At 49.1% G+C, this 27,507-nt stretch overlaps 2 protein-coding genes and 1 long non-coding RNA gene across 10 annotated transcripts in view; 1 reads left to right on the plus strand and 2 right to left on the minus strand.

Annotated features, from left to right (window-relative positions):
* The window catches only part of GGACT (gamma-glutamylamine cyclotransferase), a 56,884-nt gene extending 40,264 nt beyond the window's left edge, over positions 1 to 16,620 (plus strand). For 4 of the 6 annotated variants that reach the window (XM_033177347.1, XM_033177349.1, XM_033177348.1 and 1 more), the window contains exon 3: positions 15,063 to 16,620. In XM_033177347.1, the coding sequence (XP_033033238.1) occupies positions 15,073 to 15,534 (462 nt within the window). In that variant the 5' untranslated portion in view covers positions 15,063 to 15,072 and the 3' untranslated portion in view covers positions 15,535 to 16,620. Of the gene's footprint in view, positions 1 to 13,988; positions 14,384 to 15,062 lie in introns of those variants that run through there. The other 2 variants (XM_033177351.1, XM_033177352.1) reach the window with 2 other exon arrangements.
* LOC117063554 lies at positions 6,124 to 12,945 on the minus strand. Its single transcript, XR_004428984.1, has 2 exons — positions 12,621 to 12,945; positions 6,124 to 9,548 (listed from the first exon to the last, which is right to left on the minus strand). It is a non-coding gene; the product is annotated as an uncharacterized LOC117063554 (long non-coding RNA).
* Positions 16,621 to 17,122: 502 nt separating the features above from the next.
* Positions 17,123 to 27,507, minus strand: part of PCCA (propionyl-CoA carboxylase subunit alpha) — a 457,788-nt gene continuing 447,403 nt past the window's right edge. For all 3 annotated transcript variants that reach the window (XM_033177344.1, XM_033177343.1, XM_033177345.1), the window contains 2 exons: positions 19,753 to 19,830; positions 17,123 to 17,455 (listed from right to left, as the gene is read on the minus strand). In XM_033177344.1, coding sequence (XP_033033235.1) covers positions 17,387 to 17,455; positions 19,753 to 19,830 — 147 coding nt within the window. In that variant the 3' untranslated portion in view covers positions 17,123 to 17,386. The remainder of the gene's footprint in view (positions 17,456 to 19,752; positions 19,831 to 27,507) is intronic.

Consider the following 27,507-nt stretch of genomic DNA (forward strand, 5'->3'; position numbering starts at 1 on the left):
CGGGCCTGCTCGACCTTGACCCTACTGCCAGAGATGGCTTGTTCTTGTCTTGTTTTATTGACTGTCTCCAGAAAGCAAGTGAGTGTGAGGGAAGCCAGCACAAATCTGTAGAAATGCTCTGGACAGGCTTGGGTGCTTGTGGAAACCCTAAAGATGAGGGGCCTCATCTTCTGATTCGGGGCTGTGAAGCCTGCTGAGCTCCAACAAGAACACACACGAGTGACAGTAAGTGCAGACCAGGCCTGCACAGGGCCGGCCTGCCTCCTGTGAGCTCATTCAGTCTTGTTTTTAGGTCACCTTTTTTGAGGTATAATTTACATACAACAAAATCCACAGATTCACTGCATAGATAGGTCAATGATTTTGACAAATGTATCCCCCATGGAACCACTGCACAATCAGCATAAAGAACATTTCCATCTCCCCAGAGGGTCCTGTGTCCCTGGTAGCGAGTACCCCACCCGCTCTGGTCTGGGTGCTGTCCCTGGAGGTGAGTTTTGCAGGTTCGTTGTCAGTGGCTGTAATGGGGGCTGAAGCTCGCCCCGTGCCATCCCGCCTGTCTTCTCTGCACATCCCGCTTCTGCCCTGCTCCCCGGCCTGGTCTGAGGGTCAGGAGACCTGGTTCTCTTGTGGGAAGGAAGAGGTGGCAGAGCCAGCACCGATCCAGGGCCTGTGAATGTGCCCCCAGGGCTGTGTTTGAACCTGTGGAGTTGGAGAGACAAGGAGAACCTGAAAGATTCCTAACAGCCCGAAGGCCCACGGTGCCTCTTTGGGAATCTGGGCTGAGCGGGATGACCCCTTGGCTTCCTGCAGTATTTATGAAGTGCCTACTGCATGCGCCGGGCCATGCCAGATGACATAGGGGGGTGAAAGGAAGAGAAGGCAAGACCTCGCCCTCGAGGAGCTGTGGTTTAGAGGCGTGAGGATGGGCCATGCGACGTCCTTGCTCGAAAAGCAAGAAAAGGCGCGGTCGAGGGACCTAGAAGAGGCAGCAGCCCTTTCCTCTGCTGACTTGCAGCTCAGCCTCTCAACTTGGCGTGGAGGGTTTTAGTTGTTAAAAGCTAAACATTATTTTATTACATATTCCATATTTATTTATTTATTCAGAGACAGGGTCTCACTCGGAGGCCCAAGCTGGGTGCAGTGGTGAGATCATGGCTTACTGCAGTCTCGACTTCCTGGGCTCATGTGATCCTCCTACTTCAGCCTCCCAAAATGCTGGGATTACAGGTATGAGCCATGGCACTCAGTGGCTGACAGACTGAGCCACGGCACCCAGTCTATTTCCTTATTACAGAATTCTCAGCCTGGAGCTTTTCATTCATCTTTATATTGTGCAATATCAGTTTTAAGTTTCAGTGCATGTATTCAATGCATTTAACTCGTGAAATCACAGAAATGACAGTTTTCATAACTTACACATGCATTTTTTTTTTTTTAATGAGATGGAGTCTTGCCCCTGTCACCCAGGCTGGAGTGCAGTGGCGTGATCTTGGCTCACGGCAAGCTCCGCCTCCTGGGTTCCCGCCGTTCTCCTGCCTCAGCCTCCCGAGTAGCTGGGACTACAGGCGCCCGCCACCACGCCCGGCCCATTTTGTATTTTTAGTAGAGACGGGGTTTCACCATGTTAGCCAGGATGGTCTCGATCTCCAATCCTCGTGATCTGCCTGCCTTGGCCTCCCAAAGTGCTGGGATTATAGGCGTGACCCACCGTGCCCATCTCTTTCATTCTTATAAAAAAATTAACTTTTTCATCTCTTGAGGTGCACATATTCTACCAACACTGTCTGCCTTTACCTACTGATGATGGAGGAGAGCGGAGGGGAAAGGCACTCTGGGTGGCCTAGCAGGGTGCGCTGGCTTTCTGTGTCATTTTCCAAGTATGTGGTTGGCTGACGTGCAGGTAGGAAGGGACATTATGGGACCTCTGGTGTCTGAATTCTCCGAACCCTTACTTCCTTCTGCAGGGGGAACAGGTTCTGCTTGCAGTGGGAAGGGCAGCGGCTCGCCCAAGCCTCACCCTAATGCCGGAACCCCCTACAGCCTGGGTCCACCACGATCCCACGCTCCTGGGCTCTTTGCTCACGGGAGTGCTGTGTTATCCAGCAGGCTTTGCTTCACTTACCAAATACAAAGACAAAATCGGGAATTTCAGGATAGTGGCAGCTTCTCAGTGCCAATTCCATAGCACATGCCAGGCAGGCAGCCCGGGGTGTGCTTAATAAACAGGCGGCCACGGTGGACGTGGCCAGAGCCTGGTATGAGGGGCAGCGCAGGCCACTGGCTGCCTGGGACCCTGGAGTGGTTGGGGGCAGTGAGGAGGTGCCCTCCTCCAGGGGCCGGGGAGGTCAAGGAGGAGGTGTGAAGGCTCTGCTGCCCTTGCCTGGGTCGTCTTGTTTGTGAGTCACTTCATCTCTGCCCCAGCTTACCCATCTGCAAAATGGGGGAGAAGCTGGGAGTGCAGTGACCTCACCATGTGGTTTGAAGCACCAGATGGAGAATGTAAGTGAAGCATTTGGCATGGGGTGGGCATGGAGTCAGGGCTGTCCCATGGGGGCAGCGTTGATCCCCCGTGAGGCGCAAGTGGAGCCAGGTTCCTGAGGCCGTCCCCGCAGGTTGAGGGGCCCTGTGTGATGAGACGGACGGCATGTGTTCCTGGCTCTGGCTCCTGCTGCCGGCCTCTGCTACACCTTCTGAGCGTCCCACCAGGAGGCAGCAGGGGCTGGCAGCACCTCTGGTCCTGCTGCCGCGCCTGGAATTTGGGGCCATGGCCCTGGCTGGTCCATCCTGCCTGTTTGTATAGAGCTCATTACCTGGCCTGGCATCTTGGGATTTTCCAGCAATTCCTTTCCATACTTGAAGCAGACATGGGGATGCAGGGGACGGTCATGTCTGCATTGTTGGTCACTGAACATTTTAAAGGTGGCAACACAATTGCCTTTAAAGTGATGTGGCATGAAAAAAATCGTTATTTATATTTGGCATGGCCAAGGAGTAAAAACTCAAGGGATGGTTGCTGAGGAGCGTTCAGGGGGCCCGGGGTGGCATCAGGGACCAAGTGTCTGTTTGATTTCACAGACCTGTGAGTGTTCAGTGTCTTGAGCGAACTGTGGAGAGGAGACCCTGGCCTCTGATTTCAAAGGCGCCAGCGTTTTACCGGGGCCTGTGCAGATAATGGAAGAAAGGTGTTTTGCCAGGGACTTTTCCGGGGTATGCAGTGGGGCTGGTGAGGGGTCTGCCTTAGCAGGAAGCCCTTGCCTTTGCTGTAAAGAAACCAGCAAGCGACAAAATGAAAGCATCAAAGAGCCAACAGGATGCGGCCCGAGCCCTCCCTGGCACGTCGCCCCGAGCCGCGCGGGGAAGAGTGACCTTAGGGACCGCCTCACGCGCACAGGCCAGACGCAGGTTCAAAGTTCAAGGCATTTTGTTTTTTCACCTGTTTCCTACAGTTCTAAGAAACTTCTGAAGAATTAATGTGTAACTATATCAGACACTCGGCGTTTTCTCCAGGGAAAATAATGTTACAATGCGGGGAGGGAGGGGAAGTGGCTACTTGATGAGACACAAGAAGGTTTCCATAAAATAAGAAAAACCCTGTCTAGGGGAAACGTGCACAACATCGCATGTGCTTCTTACTCCCTTTCCACTATGTAGAATGGCTGCGTGTGCTCAGGACTGGCGCAGTGTGTGGCTGCTGGTGGTCACAGAAGGACTAGGGCAGCAGTTGGTGTCCTTGAAACCAGGGTACAGCCGTGATCGCCATGGCCTTTGTGAGTCTGGTGGGCCCAATTTTGACACAAGATGTTGAATGACAAAAGCAAATTAATGCAGCAAATGTAAAGACAGAGATGGGTTCTTTGCCAGGCCATCTTCTGGACCAGGAGTTTATGATTCTGAAACTGTTTCTCCCTGGCCAGTGGCAGAGCCCCTCTGGCAGGGGCCTGAGCTTCATGCTACTCAAGTCCAAATCATTTTACTTTTTTCTAACAGAGTCTTAACTTGCCAAATGGCAGTATGCATTGTTAGTGGCTTGATTTATCATGTGGAGAAAACAGATGCTTTGACATGATCACGTACAGATTTTACTAACATTTCCTCCTGTCATGAAATTTTCATATATATTAAGAGGAATATTTTCTTGAGGCATCTTTTTATAAAGGTGGTTTTTATGTTAGAAGCTGGTGTTGGCCGGGCGTGGTGGCTCACGCCTGTAATCCCAGCAGTTTGGGAGGCTGAAGTGGGTGGATCACAAAGTCGAGTTTGAGACCAGCCTGGCCAATATGGTGAAACCCCGTCTCTACTAAAAGTACAAAAATTAGCCAGGCGCGGTGGCGGGCATCTATAGTCCCAGCTATGCAGGAGGCTGAGGCAGGAGAATCACTTGAACCCAGGAGGCGGAGCTTGCAGTGAGCCGAGATCACATCACTGCACTCCAGCCTGGGCGAGAAAACGAGACTCCGTCTCAAAAAGAAGCCGGTGTCTATTTAAGATCCTTTTGTAAATTAATTTAAGAAGAGTTGGCCGGGCGCGGTGGCTCAAGCCTGTAATGCCAGCACTTTGGGAGGCCGAGACGGGCGGATCACGAGGTCAGGGGATCTAGACCATCCTGGCTAACACGGTGAAACCCCGTCTCTACTAAAAAAAATACAAAAAACTAGCCAGGCGCGGTGGTGGGCGCCTGTAGTCCCAGCTACGCGGGAGGCTCAGGCAGGAGAATGGCGTAAACCCGGGAGGCGGAGCTTGTAGTGAGCTGAGATCCAGCCACTGCACTCCAGCCCGGGCAATAGAGCGAGACTCCGTCTCAAAAAAAAAAAAAAAAAAAAAAAGTTAAACACTAGCCCTTTCCTTGTTCGGTTCACCTGGTCTGCGTATGCATGCTTTTAAATGTGTACCAGGCATATGAGGTGGTTGTGATTTGTAAACTAAACTCTTAAACCCTGCCTTTTATACTCTTACCACCAGGTGGCTAAGAAAAAAAAATCAAGCAAGAAAAAAATCTAACAGTTATGCAAAGGACTCGTAATCACTTTCAAGTTTTGCTTTAGTGGTGAAATATGAAACTATAGATGGACTGCACTTCAAGGAGAACTGCTGAATAAGTGACAGGCATTTCAGGCAGCGTCCAGCCAGATGGACAGCTCATGAGTCTTATTTTCTCAAATATTGGCAATGGGAAACCAGATTTCGTTGAACTAAAGCTTTTGGAGACTCTGAGCCTGTTCCACCTCTGTGCTGTCCCCTGGATGTCACGATTGTCCGGGCCAGTTAGGTTTGGGACACAGATTCAGCTTTGGCCTCTTGGATTTCCAGAATGGAAGATGCCTGAATCCTGACCATAGCAGGCCACCCTTATCCTTAACACATCAGCATCAGGGAACGACATCTGCAGAGATGTTCAGTGCCCTCAGAATTGGCTCTAGGAACCCCCAAAGTAAAATTCTCCAAACTGACGTTAATGTCTCATGCATGTCTTTCTTTGATTCTGTGTATTAACGGCAAGATGCTATAAGGAAATCCATGCATGAGGGATGATGGCGTGGCTGAAACACACTTTTTAGATTTACTTTTGTGGACTGGCTCTGTTAGAGTAAGGCCAGCATCCCAGGGCACAAACCGTGCTCTCCCCGACATTTCCACAGCGTCATGAAGGACGATCTTGTCCCATGAAACAAACCCCACCGTCTCGTTGCTGGTGGGTCAGCGGCTGCTCTGCCTCTCCTGTGCACCCTGGGTCACTCTTCAGTTCTCTCACTTAATAACTTGGACTGGCAGCCTCTTGGTTGTACACCATTTTATTCTTCATTCGCTTTTCTGATTCAAAGTGAACCTGAGTGCCTTAATCCTCTAAGGGGAATTAATTGCTTGTTTCAGTGCTTAACTCTGATCCTGGCTCAGTCCCCATGGGGACAAGTTTCTTCCTGTTAGGATCTGCGGGTGTTGTTCTAAACACAATCAGAAGGGTAATGAAGTTTTTCTTATGACGGAAGCCAGAAATGCAGGCTATTTTCTTTTCTGTTGCATAAGGAGTGTTCTCTAACTTTATATTATGAAGGATACTATTGAACTCAATACATAAAATGTAGAAAATTGTAGTTGGTCATTCTAGCAGGCTGGATTACTTCCTAGAAATGAAGGTTAACTTTTATTGCCTGGTTTTCTTTTACGGAAATAAGCTATTTATCTTCCGCAGGAAACAGTTACTGAACTGATTTTCCAGAGTTGGAATTAACCTTCTATGTATGGCCTAATCACCATCATTTCTATGTAATGTCACCCTCCCAAGCATTTTTCTTGGTTTTGGAAAATCATTAAGGCCACAGCCACTACTCGATATGCCTGATGTGGCTCCCACTGATAGTGTGTTCATTTTTATTTTTTATGGGGCTTCATTGAGAAGACTATAGCTAGTAGGTATTTCTAGAAGATCTTGATAAAGGATGGAGTTAGGTGGAGACCTGAGGAGGGAGCAGGATAAGGAAGGGCCAAGGGAAAGAAGGAATCCACATTCATCAGGTGCTCATGTCCGCCCGGCACAGTCGGCAGTCAGTGGAGGGTAACTCTTTGGGGTAAACAGGAGGAAACGGAAGCTCAGGGACTTGAAATCACTTCCCCAAAGTGCTCAGGGGTGCAGGCAGGAATTCAAGTCAGGCCTGTTGTGGCACAGTGGATTGTTTGATACTCGCCATGTACTCTGTCTCTAAATGCCCGTCTACAGAATTGAGGTTGCCTTTCCTGATGCTGGCTCTGCAAGGGCTGGGCTCACACTGTGTCTGATGCAACAGGACTCACTTGGGGGCAATTATTTCACATGAAAGTAGAGACCGAGAGAAATATTTGTTTTAATCTGGAAAAACCCAGATGGCTCGCCTACAGCCGTTTCTAACCATTACTCATTAAACCAAGCCCTTACATTTTATCTAAGACTCTGACTCTAACCCTGTGCCATGGGGGGGAAAAAAAACTAGCATGGTGAGAGGGGGCAGGGTTGAAGACACAGTAACATGTGGCTCTCAGAAGGTGGCATCCCCTTCTGCAGTGGCAGTGTCACCCCTCCCAGCCTGGCCCAGGGGCCTGGTGCACCCAAAGAGGAGCCCGACATTCTCCCAGCCATGTTCTCTTGTGGTTCTGAGAGGCATCTGGCCAGTGTCATAGACTTTTCATGTGTCCTGTTGGTTGTGATCCTCACAGCAGCCCTTGGAGATGGGCTGAATATGAGACAAGAAACAAGAGTACAAGGAGATGAGAAGCTCAAAAAACAACAAACAACAAACAAAACCCGAAGCTAGCAGAAGGAAAGAAACAGTAATGATTAGAGCAGAGATAAACAAAAGAGAGAATTTTAAACAACAGAGAAAATTAGTTAAACTAAGAGTTGGCTGTTTGAAAAGACTAACAAAATGGACAGACCTTTAACTTAAATAAAAAGAGAGAAAAGAGCTAAATAACTAAAACCAGAAACGGGCGAGAAAACATTGTGTCCCACAGAACAACACATCTTGCAGAAATAAAAGAGAATATTATGGACAATTATGCCAACAAATTGTCTAACCTAGATGAAATGGACAAATTCCTAGAAAGACACAACCTACCAAGACTCAACAGACCTACAACTAGTAAAGAGACTGAAGCAGCAGTCAAAAATTTCCCCAAAAAGAAAAGCCCAGGACCAGATGGCTTCACTGGTAAATTCTACCAAACATTTGTCCTCCTGAAACTCCTCTAGAGAATGAAAAAGAAGGAACATTTCAGTGTTGAGCATTAACCTGATACTAAGGCCAAAGACACTCCAAGAAAGGAAACTACAGACTGATATTCTTGATGAAGATTGATGCCAAAATCCTAAACAACACACTAGCAAACAGAGTTCAACAACACATTGAAAGGATTATATGCAAAGGCCAAGTGGGATTTAGTCCTGGAATGCAAGGATGTTTCAATATAAGAAAATCAATCAGTGTAATACACCACATTAACAGCATGAAGGAAAACACAGTCACTTCAACTGATACAGAAAAAGCATTTGACAAGATTCAACACAACCTCATGATTAAAACCACTCAACAAAGGAACAGAAGGAAATTACCTCAACCTCATAAAGGCAGTATATGAAAAGCCCACAGCTAACGTGATACTCAGTGATGCCAGAATGAAAGCTTTTCTTCTAAGATCAGGAACAAGAAAAGGATGCCGCTTTCATCACTTCTGTTGAACATAGTCCTGGGAGTCCTAGCTGGAGCAATCAGGCAAGAAAAATTTAAAAGGCATCCCAATCGGAGGTAAGAAGTAAAATTAACTCCGTTTGTAAACAATATGGTCCTGTATAGAAAACGTAAACATTCCACCTTAAAACTTTTAGAACTAATAAGCAAATTCAGCAAAGTTGCAGGAGACAAAATTCATACAAATAATAAGCAATCTGAAAAGACAAACTATTCCATTTACAATAGCATCAAAAAGAATAAAATACTTAGGAATAAACTTAACCAAGCAGGCAAGATGTGTGTACTGAAAAGTACAACGCATTTCTGAAAGCAATTAAAGAGGACACATATTAAAAGAGGACACATATAAATGGAAAGACATCCCATATTCATGGATTGGAAGACAATATTGTTAAGATGTCAATACTACCTAAAGTGATCTACAGATTAATGCAATCCTTTAATGCAGAAAGAGGAAAACCCAATCTAAAAATTTATATGGAAATATCAAAGGACCTTAAATAGACAGTGTGATCCTGAAAAAGAAGTGTTGGAGGTCTCATACTTCCTGACTTCAAAACTTACCGTCAAGTTACAGTAATCAAAATAGCATGGAACAGGAATTCCTCCTCGTCTGTGGTTTTGCTTTCCATGGTTATTGTTTAATGGGTACAAAGTTTCAGTTCACAAGATGGAAAGGTGCTGGAGACCTTTTTCACAACTCAAATATACTTAACACTACTGAACACTTAAAAATAGTTATGATAAATTTTATGTGTATTTTATCACAATTTTTAAAACTCCACAAATTAAAAAAGAGGAAATACAGAGAAGGATTTGGTTTATCAGATAAAATTTAAAACAAGTAGGGAACAAAAGCATAGGGAAGTGTAGGGTCCTTTGCAAACCATCTCTGCCATTGCAGAGCCTGAGTCCTACACCATATTTGACAGGGTCACCTCCCTTGGGACTTGGGGTCAGTGCAAGTGACAGAGCCAGAAAGGCTCTTGGAGTCCAGCAGGCCCAGGTTCAGTTCCTGCTGCGGCCTCTCACCAGCTCCGGGCCAGAGCCCTCATCTTAGTTTCTTCATCTGTTGAATGAAAATACCACCTACTTTATAGAGTTGAGAGCATTAAATAAACTGAGATGACACAAGCTACTTAGTGCAGGGCCCAGTACACCCAGGTAACCTCGGCCGTGCTGTAAGCAAGGTCCCAGAAGTCCTTGCTGGGGATTAGCCCTCTTCAGAAACACCATCCTCCAAGACACTCTTCTCCTCCTACCTCTCCCCTAAGCCTGTTCGTCCACTCTTGGATGAAATATTTTTCTTCCTTTGCAGTTGAATCCCTGCAATAGTGAAAACAATGACCATTGCATGTCAAGTACCTGCTCTCTCCTGGCATCTTACAACTCTATTCCAAAGTCAGTGCTTCTTCCATAGCACTGTTCTCACTTCTTTCCATTTTGCAAGTTCTGAGCCTGGCGGCAGTCTCCCTGCCCGAGTGGACGGTGCCACCCCCTCTTACTGAGGGAGCGGTTTCTGAGGGAGAGCGCCTGTGCTGTGCAGCTGTCTCCCACAAGGTGCCCTTTGACAAGTCTGTCTTCTGGCTCCCCCTCAATGCCACTGTGGCTTCATGGAGTCTCACTGCATGCCCAGCGCTTAGCACAGGGCGTCCCTGCACGGCAGCGTTGTTCCCTGCATGACTGTGTTAGGCTTCCCTTTTCCTGCGAGTGCTGCCTCGTCTTTCCTTCCTCTAGTCTCAGCAGCAGGAAGAGCAAGTCCTTTCTCTGCCTCTCCGCTGCCTGGCTCCTTCAGCTATCACCAGCCATCCGCCCTACCCAGCCCTCACTCTGGTGCCACAATTGCTACTTTTCTGGCTTCTTCACGGGGACCTGACATACCCTTGAGTCTCCTATACCTGAAGGAAACCTCCTCGCCATCCTTCTAAGCAAGCAGTTTCTGTCTTGTCACCTCCTTTTGTTTTGCTTTGTTTTTTGTTTTTTTGAGACGGAGTCTCGCTCTGTCGCCCAGGCTGGAGTGCAGTGGCCGGATCTCGGCTCACTGCAAGCTCCGCCTCCCGGTTCACGCCATTCTCCTGCCTCAGCCTCCCGAGTAGCTGGGACTACAGGCGCCCGCCACCCCGCCCGGCTAGTTTTTTGTATTTTTAGTAGAGACGGGGTTTCACTGTGTTAGCCAGGATGGTCTCGATCTCCTGACCTCGTGATCCGCCCGCCTCGGCCTCCCACAGTGCTGGGATGACAGGCGTGAGCCACCGCGCCCGGCCTGTCTTGTCACTTCCTTTCTGGCTCACGTCAAGTCTCGCAAAGAGGAAGGGGCTAGGGCTGGCAGTACAGCAAAAGAGAAGACAGGGAGGACAGGCTCTGTGTCCAGCTTCCTCCTAAATGCTACTCAAACGACCCACAAGGACAGCGGAGGAAAGCGGGCGACATGCTGCTGGAAGATGGAAAATAGAAGTGAGTGACAGCCGACTTAGCCTGGAGCCACCCAAAACTTAAGCTCCTGCACAGTGAGAGGCTCACAAGCAGTCAGCTGAGCAGTGTCTGCAACGCTGGAGGAGTCCAGAACCGAACTGCAGGCCACAGAGGCAAGGACAGGCCAAGGCTGGGAGTGTGCACAAGGTGCAGGAGATGCCACTGCCTCCCCTCACACCTGGCAGAGGACGGTGGGTTCCTTTCTGGAGAGCTTGACAAGAACACCTCCGTGCTGGGGACATGGGCCTAGCTGAGTGGTGGTGAGGTGGCACCCTGAAAACGAGCATTGAGGGAAAGCCTGCAGAGCTCCCAGCGCCTCTCCCCAGAGCCCCGGGGGAGGCCTGCCACTTTACAGAGCTCAGCCTCACTTCCAAAGAGTGGCTCAGCTTTTCCAGCCAAGATCCCATGTGAAGAAAATCTCTTGAAACACAGAGACCAAAACAGAGAAAAGAGGGAGTTGGGAGAAATGGAGGCAGTGAAGGGAAGGAAGAAAACGTAAAAAAAAAAAAAAAAAAAAAAGGTATTGAGCCTGTGAATGAACAAGAAGTTGAGAAAATATATATATTGGAAATAAATATGATGGCAAAAAAATTTTAATAGAAGAAATGCAAGATAAAGCAGAATATAAAGACCTGGAGGAAAGGAGAAAATATAAGAGCACTGGAGGCTGAAGTCAGGACCTCCACCGCGGGAATATTGGGAGAGCCACAAAGAGAACAAAGAGGAGGGAGGGGGAAGAAAATGCCCCTGCAATCCAGGATAAGGAGCATTCAGATGGAAATTCCAGCACAATCAATGAAAACAGAGTCTACATCATCAGAAAATTCTAAGAGCCTCCAGGGAAGAGCTCGAGTCACACACGGGACCTGGATCACAGCACACTGACTTCTCTTCTGCAAGAACTCGGAAAGTTAGAAGACAATGAAGAAATGTCTTTAAAGTTCTGAGGGAAATGATTTCTAGAATCCTGTACCCAGCCACGTTATTAACCAAAAGTGGGAGGGAATACACTTCAGCAAAATGCGGCCGTCAGCCCAGCCCGAGGATGGGACAGGAATGAGGGTGGCCTGGATGACAGCGACAGAGAGCCCAGACTAGCACTGGGCAGGGAGGACCTTCCCGCAGATGATCAGGACCCAGTTTCTGACCATGCTCTCAGAAAATGTGAGGCTGAATTACAATCCTAGAAACCTAAGCATAAATGCAAAACAAAAAACCAAATTTGAAGCAATTTTGAATTTCAAGAAAAACAAAAAGTTGTCTTAGGAAATGTAATCAAAGTACACTCTGTGTCTCATCCGAGAGCCATGTTTGCATGGTTCTAATGCCAAAATAGATCAGGGTCTGGCCCAAAACTGTGATGAGTCTGTTGGGAGGATGGCGGGATGTGGTAGGAGAGCCAAAGGTCAGGCTTCTACAGTGATGGCAGCAGCAGCACACGCTACATGTCAACAGACCACACAGGACCATGTGTGCTGGTAACCCACTGCAGTCTCCGAGGCAGGCAGCTACTGTGACTTCAGTTTACAGTTGAAGCTGAGGCACAGAGAGGTTATATGATCTGCCTAAAGTCACACAGTTCAAGTCTGTGCTTTAGAACCACTATGCTCACCCACTTTTTGAGCAGAAAAGCAAGATACGATTTAAGACATCAAGAAGTAGCAGTGTAAGTAACAATACAGAGATAAATGCCGAACAAAACAGTTAAAAGCCTTAAAAGTGTTGCCTCCAGGGAGTGGAAAGGGCTAAGAAACTTCATTTTTCTTACAAAGCGATCTATTGACATGGACACATGCCATTTTGAAAAGCTGGATCAGGGAAAGCCAGACAGGCACTGGCTGTGGAGAGCTGGTCTGCAGTGTGCCTACGGCCCTGCCGGGCTGGCTGGTCCTAGATCGCCACCAGCCTGGGACTCGGTTTCCTCACCTGCAGGCACTTGACTGAATGGTTCCAAGTTCCCTTCTGGCTCTTCACGTTCTAGCAACAAACAAGACCAGTGATTTAGAGAACATGTGTGTTATAACGACAACCAGACAGAGTGATGCAACAGACTAAGTAGGCCCTGCCTACTACTCCTGCCCCTCCAGGTCAGGCGCCGGCGGGGGCAGGAGCCACCTGGATGAGGGGGGAGAGGGTGCAGGAGTTGAGGTGGGAGAGTTGAGTCTGCAGTAGGAGATTAACAAGGACCCTCTGGGTGGTGCACTGGGGACAGACCCCAGGGGAACAAAGACGACGGGGGTGCAGGCAGGCATTGGGGGAGGAGAGCAGGGTGGGAGACGTGGCAGGGAAATGCTGATGAGTCTCGCTGGGATGTACGTGAGGGGAGGGATGTGAGTCCTTCCACATGCTGAGTCCCCAAGGCAGCTGCACAGCGGGATCCAGACCATCATGGCCCCCCAGGTGCTCGTGTTTTGGGATGGCAGCCGTTTCCATCCAGTGCCCTCTCCAGACACCAGCGCTGCTCTCAGCTGGTGCCTTTTGTCATTTTCTCGTACACCCCCGCTCCGTTTCCCCAGCAGCTGAGTCCTGGCAATTTCAGGCCTGAGCACTTGCCTCTTCTCTTCCCTCAGCACCGTCCTACCCCAGGCTCTCCTTAATTCATCTCAACTTTCCGATCCCAGCATGTCCCCAGGTCTAATCTGTGTCCCCACCCCTGGCTAGGGTGTCCCAGGACTATCACATGGCCAGGCCCACAGGGCACACATATCTAGCTAGCCTTGTGTTTTTCCCACGACCACACCTTCCCTAGGGCAATGTGCCTGAAATCTGGGGAACATTGAATTCGCACAGGCTGGCGACAGAACCAAAAGGCAGCAGACATGCCTCTTGAGCAAAACAAGGCCTAGAGCCCCCCAGAGCGGCTCTTGTTTGCTGAGAAGAAAACAAGTCCCATGAGTTCAGTGTGACTTCTTCAGGGTCCACTTGTCCACAATTGGTGGCAAATGCCAGGGTCCGGGGCCATTTCTGGCGGGTCATGAGCCACTGCTGGTATCTGGACAGCTGTATTTCTTGTTTTCCTGCACCTGCAATCCCATCTGCAAAGCCCATCTCAAGGAGTCGCCGCACAGGCTGACACCTCATGGCAGGGGCACACGGGGCAACGGAGCGAGGGGCCGGGAAGAGCAGCCTGCCACCCCTGTAATGTTCATTTCCATTTTTGTTTGAGTCACTTTCACGCACATCACTTCTGTCCTTATGTAACAGTCTGGCCCAGACCCAGGCAAGTGGTCAATGTTTACCTTCACGCTGGTGCCAAGATCTCTGCGGGGAGTCCCATGAAGCACCACTGCCCTCTTAAGACCTTGGAAAGGGAAACAGCAGAAGGTGTGGGTGCTGGAGCTCCGCTGGGTCACACTGCCAGCACCCAAGTGGGAACTCAGTGCTGAAACCTGGGTTCTCACTGCAGCTGGATAACAGGTGGTTCCAAAAGTGTATGTATTTTTTTGGCTTATTTCTAATTTTAATAGTTACTGGCAATTTTCAAAGTCCTTTAAGAAACATTGAAAATTGCTCAAGAAAATGGCAGTTCTGCAGGGCTCAGGTAGCAGGGCAGGCTGTTGAGACAGGTTTGACAGACTGTCCTAATGAAAGGAGTGCCTTTTCCCAGAACAGCAGCTCTAGAGGGCAGCGGCCTTGCCTGGAACCTCCGCAACTTCCGCGCCCGCCGCACAAGGGCTGAGAACAGTGAGGTAGGGGCTGTGCTGGGGTCAAGAACAGGGGTAGTTGCTCACCTGGACAGGGTGTGTCTGGGAGGGCCGTGCTAGGACCTGGACAGGGCGTCTTCTGGCCTTGAGCTGCTACGATGGGGGTAGGGGTTGAGAGGGGTGGAGGCTGGTGCCCTCTGGGAGTTGGGGAGGCTGCCGCAGTCAGCAGGTCAGGACTGTGTTCCTGGGAGAAGGTGGCCTGTGCAGGCGAGGCAGGGTTGCCGCTGCAGGGCTGAGGAGCATCAGTCCATCCAGGTGGCGCGGGGAGGCTGAGGACGCAGTTCTCCTGCCTAGAACGCAGGTGTCCTGTCTGCTACAGACACATCAAGGAAGTCGCCAATGTGTGCCCCTTTCTCTAGCCTAGGGATTGGCAAATGACACCATGTCCACAGGTTAGAGCCGACCTGGTGCCCGTTTGTGAACAGCCCACAAGCTGGGAATGGCTTTGACATGTTTCAATGGACAAAAGTCAAAATATCTCATGATGTGTTAACACTGTAGGCCATTCTCCTCTGCGTCAGAAAGTAACGCCTTAGCTGAGCACAGCCAGGCGCATTCAAGTGGTATGGGCTGTGACCCGCAGAGGGGAGCGGCCCCAGTGCCGGCTCTCCGGGCGGGAGCCGGGGCCCCAGGTGCTGACATGTGGCTTCCCCTCTCCCCGCAGCTCTGCCCGGATGGCCCTCGTCTTCCTGTATGGCACCTTGAAGCGGGGTCAGCCCAACCACAGGGTCCTGCGGGACAGCGCCCACGGCTCCGCAGCCTTTCGGGCGCGCGGCCGCACGCTAGACCCCTACCCGCTGGTGATCGCCGGGGAGCACAACATCCCGTGGCTGCTGCACCTGCCTGGCTCGGGGCGCCGCGTGGAGGGTGAGGTCTACGCGGTAGATGAGCGGATGCTGCGCTTCCTGGACGACTTCGAGAGTTGCCCGGCCCTGTACCAGCGCACGGCCTTGCGGGTACAGCTGCTGGAGGAGGGGGCCCCGGGCGCGGAGGAGCCACCGGTGCCCACCACGGTGCAGTGCTTCGTGTACAGCAGGGCCACCTTCCCCCCGGAGTGGGCCCAGCTTCCGCACCACGACAGCTACGACTCCGAGGGGCCGCACGGGCTGCGCTACAACCCCCGGGAGAACAGATAAGGGGAGCAGGCAGGGTGGGCCTATGCCTGAGAGCCCCGGGGCTCCAAGGTGTGCCCAGCCCATGCTGGGTGAAGGCGGAAGCAGAACACGGCCTTTTCCAACCAATCAGCGGGAAAAGGAACCAAAGTTTCAGTGGTAGCTGATTTTACAAGTAATGTTGACACACAAATAGCAAGGTAGTTCCCTCCCGTCTTTCCACCTGGTAAGAAAAATTCAGAATTTTAAAACCCCTAAATGACATTTAGAGAACTCGTGTTATGCCTAATTCTTCTGCTCTTCTTCCTTCTTGTGTTTTTTGCTGTTTGCTCAGCTTTGAGCTCAGATAATATTTAGGATCAATGTAAAGACTTGGTGATGCAGCTAGATTTTAGCAGCCCTCTTATACTGATTCTGGCCTGTAGCCCCTGAGAAAGCTGATTTTACACAGCTGGGTAGATATTTGTAAAGAAGGTCCACAGGGCAAGCATGCTGTATATCAAAGTGCATACAGCACCATTCTTCATAATTTTCAGATCAAGCTTCACAGCAGATATTAAAGATTATTTAAATTTGAAGTTGATGTTTTCGGAAATCTAGCAAAATAATGAACACCCACTTGCTGGTAGACACAGCTGAGCACCCAGACTTCAAGTGCAAGTTTATCTCAGCAGCCAGGCCCGGTCCCTGCCCCCTGAAGGGAGAGCATTTGGGAGTGGTCCTTTCAGAGAAGAGCCAACGCATTAGTAATTTGTTCTTCAGGCCTGACAGAAGCTTAGCTTCCAAATACAAACAGCACTTAAAATAATTTTAGCAAGGCACGAAGTACCAATTACTACCCACCTCCATCTGATAATTGTCAGCATCGATTCAACTCGATGCACGGCTCTTTGCTTCTGCTTCCCAGCAAAGTCTGAAATGTATTCCAAGAATTTCAGAACGAAATGAAAATGCAGCTGCTGTGATCCTTAGTAGCCTCTTTCTCTGTTGGGAGAGCTCACTTACTCTTCAACTTAATGGTAGACTGTGATTGCTAACTGCATCTGGCACAAAAAACATGATCATTATTTTTAGCTTCTTTTGCTTAATTGGAAACTTGCTACACAAAAAGGCTAGGAGGGGTCTCAGCTGATGAGTTCGTGGCAGCCCTGTGCTTGACGGGGTGGGTGACGCAGCCCAGGCTCCCTGCAACTGCCCTGGCTTGTGCAACGGGGAAGGGACCAGGCAGCATGCTCATCCTCAAAATAGTGCAGACAGCACCCCCGGCCAACATGGAAGCTTCAAGGTGACCTCCAGGAAGGTGACCTCCAGGGGGTCAGCCATCAACACTACACCCACATAGAGACACAGCAGGAAAAGGATTCCCAAAATCTGCATTTGCAGTCTCTGGTCCTTAGGAAGTTAGGAAAATCAGCACCAGGAGTGAGGGCCTCACTTCCAGAAGAAGTAAGGCAATCAGATGAAAAAATGGCAAGTGCTAATTTAATAAAGCAAGGCAAATAACTGACATTTATGTCAATCTTTTAAAAGGATCACAAAGAAACGCTGGTAGTCTACTGGCAGAGGCTGTTGCCTATGTGTACACTGTCTTCAAAGAAAGGGCAAACTAATATTTAGACAAATGCTCAGTTTGATTGATTTAATTTTGATACTAGGAAATCTCACAGAAGTACAAATCATATGTACAAGTATTTATATCAGTGAAAATTTCCATTGGTGATTTTTTGGCGGAATATTGGACTTGACTCTGGAATAAATGACGACGTAAACGTAGCTGCACAGGGGTGCTCCTGTAAAATGCTTGAATCAATTGTGTGTGAAAGCATCACACAAATGGCTAATTAAATTGGGTGATGACTGAAAGGATATAAACCCTTCATTCCAGCTCCACGAGCAGATCCCCTTCTCCAACTGTGTCTCCAGCTTGACAGTGCACAGATTTCACCTTGAATTTTAAAAAATGCAGGGGGAGGGGAGAGTAAGAATTAGTAACCCGAACCAGGAGGCAGCAGGCTCCTAATCCATTTCTAGAAATGCACAGTCCTGCAGGCCCAGCAGCACAGGTACACGCCACCCCACCGGAGCCCAGCTAAGGGACCCTGGTGAGCAGGGAGGCGCCATGGTGCCTGTGGCTCACCCCTCCCGTCTCCTCTGTCCTCGGAACCCTCACAGTGGCTGCTCTGAGGGCTGCTCTCCGGGGCACTTGTGCACTCTGGCTCCTCGCGCTGGGCACCCTCAGGTCTAGGCGGGCTCTTCACTGCCCGGTGAGTTCTAACCCCCAGCCTCCCTTCTCTGTGGTTTTAGATTGTGGAAACGTTCTCTGAGAATTAATGCAACATTTAGTGTAAAAGAAAAAAAAGGAACAGAACACACGACAGTCAGATCAACTGCTGAGTAAGAGGAGGACCTCCCTAGCCTGGGCAGCACCTTCCTTCTGAAGGGAAATGGAGTCCTTGGCAGGTGGGGCTGTGCGGTCGTCCTTTCTGACACCATGGGTGTGTGGAACTGTGCCTTTTTGCCCTACTGGTTTCGGTCAATCTTTATCAAGTTTTGCTTTCCCAAATTTGTATTCTGACTTAAAATTAGCAAGGAGGGGGTTAAGGTGGGAAAGAGACAGTCATTTGACTTCTTGGAGGCTCTTGCTTGGGCCTGAAAATGAACAATGGGTTAGAACTAATCGGCCACTGCAGACGCTACTTGGACTGAAGAGGCTGCTTTCCACAATGTTCTCTGCCTCCATTTAGCAGCCCTGCTAGAGGACGCAGTGTTAGTGATGCTGCGATGACCAGAGTAGAGAATCTGTTTCCTTTGTGAACTTTTTCTCTGGGAGGAAAAGTGGCCTCGCAGGTAGGAACCAGGGCCTGCTACTTTGCACAGGGGCTTCGGGCCACTTCTGCTCTTCCTGGCTGGGGTGGAACCGAGAGGCCTGGGGATGGGGAGAGGTGAACAGAATGCACAAGAAGGCTCCAACCAGGAGGGCCGAGGGAGACCCAGGCCACGAGGACAGGAAACCCACTAACGCATGGCGCCACACCCCTTCAGGGAACTGAGGCCAAGTTCATTTCTGCATTAGCACCTCAGACCCGCAGCACAGGGCCCTTGGCATGCGGCGGCCACACGTTCTCGGTCCCCCACAACTAGGCCAAGTTCTCATCACGGATGGATGTCATGGCGCTAGGGCAGCACAAATGTGAAATCCCAAAGAACGGATGCAAATTTTTATACGAACAGAAACCAACATTTTCTTGTTCACTTTTTTAAAAAAGTAATTTAGAAAGAATTCCTTAAAACACCAAATCATGCCATTCTACTCTCCATACCCCACCCACATGGGGCAGCTGTCCACACCCCTCCAGACCGGCTGGCTGGGCTCAGGAGCCCCTGGCATCCACCTGGGCCTCTGTTCTCCCAGCCGGGACCAGGCGTGACATCCCCGCCGCCCCTTCTCCGAGAATCCGTTTCACTGCCTTCTGCAGTGACAGAGCATGAGACAGAGGTTGTGTCTCTCTGATGCAAACCTGGTTAGGAACTGATGGATCTCTCTGCACCTGATGTCCCCAAGGCATGGCCACATGCAAAACACGGCCAGCCTTGCGCTTGCTTCCAATCATGCTTCACCATGCAGACACTTCCAAACCAAAACGGCCCTCAGATAGGGATCATTTACCCACTAATGGCATCTTTTTTAGTCTTTTTAGTCACAGGAAGAATAATGAAGTTACTGCTTAAAAGGACTTTTCTGTTTTCTTCAAGAAAAAAAAATACACTTGAGTTTCGCTATTAATGAATTTCAGTACTAATAGATATTTTTTTTCTCCCTAAATAATTAAGTCCCACATGTACATGGGGTTTCGGCTCCTCTTGACCTGCAACTGAATTGTTCTCTTTGTAGAGAAATTGTCTTGAAGAGTTACATTAATTTTTGCAATCTGTAAAACCGTTTCCTGCTGTGTCACCTAAGTCTCAGATAACTAACTGCCTCCAAGACAGATGTAAACATTAAAAATTAAAGACCCCTTAATTTGAAAGACATTAAGGTGAAGAACAATTGTTCTCTGACTACCTGAACATAATGCAGACTTTTTTGGAAGGCACGCTCTCCACGAGGCAGGGACGCATCAGGGCAGAATGGCAAAAGCTCCCAATCCTATTGTCCTCTGTAGAAGCGACCACCCATGATTCAGAGGTGGGTGTTCCTCCATCACAAGGCCAGCCTGGGCTGACGGGGACTTGGGGACTTACCGTGCCAGTTTTCCCAGCTGTCATACTATTCTGCATCTTCATGGCTTCAATCACACAAATTTCTTGACCTTCTGCTACCTGGAAAGAAAAAAAGGGCAAAAGTTTTGAAAGCATTCTAATTTTGCAGTAACGCTTAGCAATGAAGCCATTAAGAAATTCTTTGTCAAATGCCCCAAAATATGTGCCTATGAACAGCAGCAACATCTCTAATTAGTTTCCTATTCCAAGCTCATCTTTAGGAACAGTAAAGAAACACCATTCTCTCTCCCATAAAGTCCTTGTTGGAAAAAAAAAAATCCCTGGCCCTGGAGAACTGGGGACCCTGGCTGTGGGGCCTACCCTGGGGATCTCTGAGCCTGGCTCTGCCACTAACAGAGGTGCTGGGAAGTGGGAATGTTTTCCACTTACCTGAAATGTCCAGAATAGGCAAATCTCTACAGACAGACTTGAGGCTGCCTGGGGTTGAAGAGGGAAGGGGAGTCACTGCTGAAGGGTACAGGGTTTCTTTTGAGAGTGATAAAAAATGTTCCAAAATTGATTGTGGTGACAGCTACAGAAATCTGAATTGACTGAAACCACTGAATTGTACATTTTAAAGGGCTAAATTGTATGTGAATTACATCTCAGTATAGCTGTTACCCAAAAAAAACAAAAAAAAAAAAAGAAAAAAAAGCCCCACCAAATATACACATTTCTGTCTACAGTTCCGGGGAGCTGGGAACAGCTCAGGCCTGGCGCCGTGAGGACCACTGGTCCCATCCTCTGCAAGACACAGCGAGCACCCACAACGAGGCACAAGGCAGCTTCCGGAAAGCCCCTCCTGACACGGGAATGACGTCCAGAGCTATACGCGCTCCTCGCTCGGAGACTGGGAGCGCCCACGGGCCCTTGCTCAGACTGCGTTCAGAGCTTGCCTTTCATTCTGCGGGAAAGCCAGGCTGAGCTGGGTGTAAGCCCAGTGGGGTTAAGCCCGAGGCTTCCCTGCAGGAGTTAGCTGCCGCTGAAAACCATGCCGTGTGCTCACTCCGCTCTGCCTAGATGGGTCAGCATTCTGAGCCTGCCAGGTTTTTCTTCTGCTTTTGTGAAAAAGGGCCTCCCAGTTTTTGAAACGGGCAAGTCCAAGTTCCTAGGGCAATGGCTATGTGGTAATGGGTAGGTGTCCTGGCATGGGACTCCTGACCCTTCACACCACTGTGGCCATATTCGTCCAATGCCACAGAAGCGCCTAGAGAATGTTCTTTCCTGAAATCCCCAGATGATCTCCAATCCCCCTCTGGGCTCCCCGTGTGGCGCAAGCTGTCTTGCTGGCGCACTGGAGCGCCTGAGCCCGATGTACTCTTTTCCTCTGCTGTTCAGGTGATGGGCTGCTTTTTCCTGGCACAGAAATATAGGAAGAGAGACGATGCCAAGGCTTCGGCGCTGGCATGGAGGAGAGACACCGCGCTGAGCTGGGCCTGGAAGCACTGCCCGCGCTGCCCTTTTTGATTCATTTTTACCTGGCATCTGCATTCCAGGGAGAGCGAAGAGCCAGCCTCGAGGGCTGTTTGCAGGGGACAGGAGGGGCAGTGCAGAGACAATGCAGAGGCCCCCCTCAGGGGGGTCAGAACAGTCGCTCCCTCCAGTCGGCATTTTAGAGCCTTTTTTCTCTCTTCAAAGGCAGGCAGAGACCAGGGAAGCCAGGAGCAAGTCCGGTTCACTGCAGCGCACCTGCCAGCCAGCTCCACACAGGGGACCCTGGAAGCTTGGCTGTGTCCTCTTAGAAGCTGGACTCACTGCGATCGACTCTGACCCAGGACTGAGCACTCAGGCAACAGGACTGGGGGCTTTCTGGGAAATGGATCCGAGACTCAACAGAACATAGTAGAAATGCCATCCAAAAATGAGGAATCCACCCTCCCACTCTGGGCACTGTGCTCTCTCCAGGTGGAGGCGCTCCCTAGGGACTGCATGCCGGCCTCCCACACACCCACCCAGCCCTTCCTCTGCAGGCATCTGAGGGCCCAGGACTGGCCAGAGCCCCGTCCCCCCGCCATGCACACTGGCTTCACATGGGTGGCACAGCCCCTGCCCTCTCTGCCAGCAGGTGTGTCCTTCTGCCACTCATCCCCTCCCATCCCATTGCTCAGAATCTGCGGGCCAGACAGGCAGACAGCTCCTGCTTCTGTTTTACAGGATCTTCAAGTGAGCGAGTTAGCAACTAAACTGCAAATATGAAGAAGAAATGCGGCCTAGGGATTTTCAAAGGTCACGCCAGCGGCAAAGGCCAATCTGACTCCGCTCTAGCTCTACCCTGGGCTCCGCCAGGGCTGGGAGCAAGCGGGTGGTGGACAGGAGCTTAAGGGGCTCTACTGTGGCTGCCACTGCCCATCTTTCTGACTGGCTCTGTGCTTCTAATGTGGGCAGTTTGCAAAGAGGTAACGCAAAGGTAACCCCAAGTGCTGGGTCCCCAATTGTTCATCAGAATAAAACCTCGGATTTAGCCTGAGACAATCAGGAGAAGTGGGGAGGCCTGAAATTCAAACAGTCCCTCCCTCTGATTGTGTGAGTCTGGCAATTCAATTCAAAGGACTTCAGAGAAAGCATGTCCCCACTGAAGCGATCCCACCTTCTGCCCCATCCAAGCACAGCACTGAATCATAGAATTAGATCCTCCCTGCTCCATCCACCTTTCACTCCGGTTTCCCTCCCTAGCTCCTCTCATAGTGCCTACTAGTCTACTTAGATTATTTAGCTCTATCTAATCTAGCATCTGTTTTAGAGACAGAATCTCGGTCTGTTGCCCATGCTGGAGTGCAGCGGCACGATCTCAGCTCACTGCAACCTCCACCTCCCAGGTTCAAGCGATCCTCCTGCCTCAGCCTCCTGAGTAGCTGGGATTATAGGCATGCACCACCACACCCAGCTAATTTTTGTATTTTTAGTACAGATAGGGTATCACCACTTTGGCCAGGCTGGTCTCAAACTCCTGACCTCAAGTGATCCGCCCACGTTGGCCTCCCAAAGTGCTGGGGTTACAGATGTAAGCCACTGTGCCCGGCCTAGATTATTTAGCTGTAAATGAAAAACTAAGTAACACACTTCTCTATTAACTTTGCACCATCTGTTTTGTAGACCGTTATCACTAATTCATCCCTAAGAGATGGTGCTTAAAAACTTCCTTGATGCCCTATGAAATAGTGAGATACATCTTGTTCAACAGAATCATGTTCTACCCCAACACACACACACACACACACATACACACACACGTGAACTTAATTGAATTTCAACTTGTTTCATCCTTTGGAAAAAATCGAGCTGGAGAACCAAATATGGTACAAACCAAATGTCAAAGAATATTGCAATGGAAATACAAACTACACCTGCCCCAGTCTGTGGGAAGAGGCTGGCACTCGAGGGTGTGCTCCAGGGATGGGTGAGCATTGAGCTGGGCTCCTTCCAACAATAGCAAAATGCTATCACTCGGCTCTTGGGAGCAGGGGCTCTCACCCTAGGACTTTGGAGCCCTGCTCCCAGCAGTGCCGGCTCTTGCAGAATGTGCAGCACACTGCAGGGTACACCAGGGAGCTGGGCAGTGGGCCCAATGGAAGCAACACCTTCCGGATGGCCCGGGGTACCTGGGAAACCAGGCAGTAATTGGGTGCACAGAGAGGGCCCTCCAACATGCTGTCTATCCGACGCCCCCATGTGCAGGGCCCGTTCCTGCAGGATGTGTGTGCACACTTCTCCAACAGTTTTGTGAATCATCTGATAAAGACTTAATGGTTGTGACAGGATGTCTCCAGTGCTGGGCATACAAAATGGTCACAAGCCTCGCAAGTCTTTTTGATGAACCTAGTGGGCCTGATGTATTTCCCCACTCCCTGTCTAATTGGTGTAAAGCTGGGAGGCCTCAATCCTCTATCTTTCATCCAGCTTATTGCGTCCTCTCCTTTGACACGAGGTCAAGGTTCACATTCGCATCCGATTATCAGAGCGGCACTCATTAAGCGGGAGTCGGCCTTGCCCCAAACGAGGCTTGAGAGAAACCTCGGCCCATTTACTCAGCAGATTTTCACCTGTGGCGGGGCCCGAGCGTCGCCAGCATTGCTCTGTGCTGAAGAGCTGCAGACACCTCCAGCTGATGATGAGTTGTGAGTGATGGGAATCGAATCCCGTAAAGCCAGCTGCTTGCCATGGTCGGCAACATGACTCTAATGGATATAGGCTGCCAATTTTCCAGTTTTACTGGCAAGTCTTCCAAGGGTAATTAAGGGAAGTTATAAATGATATGGAAATCTCTCAAGTTCCATTTATTTTCAGAGGACTCTTTCCCCAGAGACTTTTATCTTCAAGCTTATAGTATGCTTTGTTGTGCTAATGATTTAAACCACTTCTTATTTCTGATTAAAGCCCCCAATATCCTTCTACCAAGTTCTCTTCACTCCTTCCACAAAGATTAAAAGACAGAGAACCTTCTCCCGCACATGCCGCCTTCTCAGAAAACATGCTAAGACGGGGACACATTTGGCAACGCGGATCATTCAAACTGCAAACTGCCATGACCACTAAGAACGCTCAAAGAAAGTGCAGGAAGAAAAAGAGAAGAGAAAGGGGGAAAAAAGACCACCAAACATAAAAGGAAGCCCCCACAAGCACAGACTTGAAAGCGGTGCTCAATACCAGATATCCATCAGAAGGTGGTGTAGCTCACTAATGTCATTTGATTTGGAATAAAAGCATGAAAATGATGGCAAAGGCCTAAAATTGGAGATGTAAGGGATGACTGCACAGTATTCCATTTCTCAATTTCATCCTTCAGAGCCACAAAATGGGGGTGATACAGTGAGTGGATGAGATTTACAGTAACAGCTGTGGTCTCCCACACAAGGGAGGCCCTTCTAATGGGCTGAGGTCTGTTTGGAACAGACGGGGAGTAACAAAACAAGGTTCCCTATTAAGAGTGTGCAGTCGTATTTCTGATAAAGAAAATGACGAGGGAGTCAGGTCTCCTTTAAGACAGCCTCATCCTCTTTTTGTTGCCCAAGCCCAGGGCTGTTTTAAATGCATTATCGTTGAAATAGAGGCCAGGGGACGTACAGCATCGAGTCCCCCGCCCCCCAGGAAGCCCACTCTCTAGCAACTGTAAGGAACGCAGAGGAAGCGGTGCCAGTGGCATATGGCTTTCCACTGTGCTAAACATTCACACAAAAGACAGGTTCATCAGTCATTGCAGTGTCTGGATAAAAAATTAGCTCCTGATGGATGGTATTTTGAGCTTACCTGCTGCTAGTACATTACCAGAGAAACACAGGTTTTGAAACCCACGTGACATTAGAAACTGCAGACCATGAAATACGACACGTGCAGGAGCACACAATGTACGCCAGATTATACAAAATAATAAATAAGCTATTTAAACCCTCTGCCTAAAATTGGGCCCGCTGCAAGGAACCCTGGGTCACTTCTACGCAGGCCAATTAATGCACAGCATCTGCTGTACAGAAGCAGGGCATGAAGCACTTCCGATTGATTTCGGCAATTAAAAGAAAACTGTTTCCTGCCTGTTCAGACAGCAACTGTTTCAATGCAAGAGTGAGCACCGAATCACTGTGTGCAGCTGAAAAATTAAGTCCCCTTTTTGGGGAAGAAGGGTGGGAGGAAGAATTTTTATGGAAAAAAGAGGATTCTTTTGTTGTTCTATGTTCTGTGTTTTTCTGCCAAATTAGACAGAAGGCTTGGAGGGCTTACCAGCCCGCTGCAGTTTCCACTTCTGCAGTATCGGGCCACGGGAAAAACACGGATCAACATCAGCACTGCTGACTGCGCCACAAACGTGAATATCCCTCCATTTCATTGGTAAAGGCTGCTCTACTGAACACAGGTGCTTGAATGCCACACATTTTAAGGCCCTTAGATCTGAAGAAAGATTGAGTTAACAGTCACAAGAAAAGGCATCTCACATTGAGTGAAAAGGCACTGCTTGCATCTGATTACATTAATAGCAACTTCCTCTGAGACCATAAGACAGGCTGGCAAATATCCCGTGATACTTCCTGAAGAAACGTCTATTCACATCCCAACATCTTCATGTAAAGCGAGATGGGGAGGCAGCCACGGGAGACTGCAGTATTTGAGCAAGGATGGAATCATCATCAAATTACAAAGAGAGACCAGGCGGCAGGAGACGTCCGCCCAGCCCTTTCTCTGGCTGAAGGCTCCTTTAATGGCCCATGCACGAGCAGCCTCACTCTGGAGGGCGCGGGAACCCAGGGGCCACCCGTTCAGCCCGATGCTGGCTTGGGACTTCAGGCACACATGTCGTCTGCCTGGTGCTCCCCTTGTCTCTCGAGTGGGGCTCCCCAGAACTGGGCAACACTTGAGGGGCTAAGGGCAAGGGTCAAGACTTGTGGCCAATATAAAACAAGTCCAGTTTCTTTCAAAATTTCTTAAAATGAAGAAAAATATGACTCCCTACTGCCCTCTAAGTTAGCTCCAAATCAGAGGCAAAGCCTATAGTTACAAAGAGAACTAGTGAAAACTGATGTCATTGACAATAGCTTGGAAATTAGCCTGGGTCCTCTGCCTTTGTAAAGCATGCTAGTTGACAGGGTTCTGTGAAAGAATGATTTTTTGGTAAACTTTTATTTTTATTAAAAGAGTGAGAAAAAGATAGTTTAAATCTTGGTAAGACTGAGAATAGTCACTTACAAAAATGTTGAAAACAAAGAAAACACACCTTCTACTCCCAAGCAGATCACTCCTGAAAAATAAAGTCAAACGCCAAGCTTGGAGAAGACTCTCTGACACTATTTAATATACTGACCTGCATAAATATGTTTTATTTTATATTGATAATTGAGTACATTAAACTGTAAAAATTCCCAGATTGTTACCTCCAACAAAAACCAACTCTTAACATTTAAAAATAAATGTTATCTGGAAAAGATTACAAGGCCAAATCCTGGGGGCGTCGTTACCTCCGAAGAGACAGGACAGGAATGAGGTGGAGGAGCTTGCTGCAGGGGAAGTTCATTTTATATGTCATGTTTCATCGTGAACTAAAACTTGAAACACACATGGAAATGGTGAACAGAGGGCACAGGAGTGCTTGTTGGATTCTTCTCTGTAATTTTCTGCATGTTTGCAGTATTTCATAATTTTAAACTTTTAAAATGTTAACGAAAGGATGGATCTCTGTGTACGTGCTGTGAGATGCAATCTGAGGTTTGGGTGAAAACTGGCATCTTGTCAAACTGCTTGAATAACTATTGCTATAAAATGTATAAATTTAATTATTACAATTATTTTATGATTATAAATCAAGGTATCCAGAACCTGGAAAGTGTGAAGCAGCTAGGCTGGCTCCTCTGCCAGGGAAAGACGCAATGAGCGAGCCTGGGCTGCATGAGGCACACAAGCGTGATGCCAGGCAAACACGTCCGGAGCGCCCAGCCCTGCCTTCTCGTTAGGATACTTGGAAGCTTATGACATTTTCAAACCTTGTTTCTTTAAGAAATAAAAAATAAAGGTATCTCGCCAAGTTTGCCAGTTCTCCATGGTCGGCTATAAGCTCAGTTACATGAGGCTTAGAGACAAAGGGGGAGGTGTGGACATCATACTCCGAGATGGGATGGGGTGCCTGTCTGTGTCTTGTGGCCCTGACTGCTACCTGCTTGGGAGCCCGCCCTGTCAAAGAAGCACGTGCAAGGAGGAAACAATCGGGGAGAAGTGTAAGTGGTGTCGCTACCAGCGCTCACCAGTGTGATGCTTTCA

Source organism: Trachypithecus francoisi, unplaced genomic scaffold, assembly GCF_009764315.1.
Source record: "Trachypithecus francoisi isolate TF-2019V2 unplaced genomic scaffold, Tfra_2.0 Lachesis_group18, whole genome shotgun sequence".
Taxonomy (NCBI): domain Eukaryota; kingdom Metazoa; phylum Chordata; class Mammalia; order Primates; family Cercopithecidae; genus Trachypithecus; species Trachypithecus francoisi.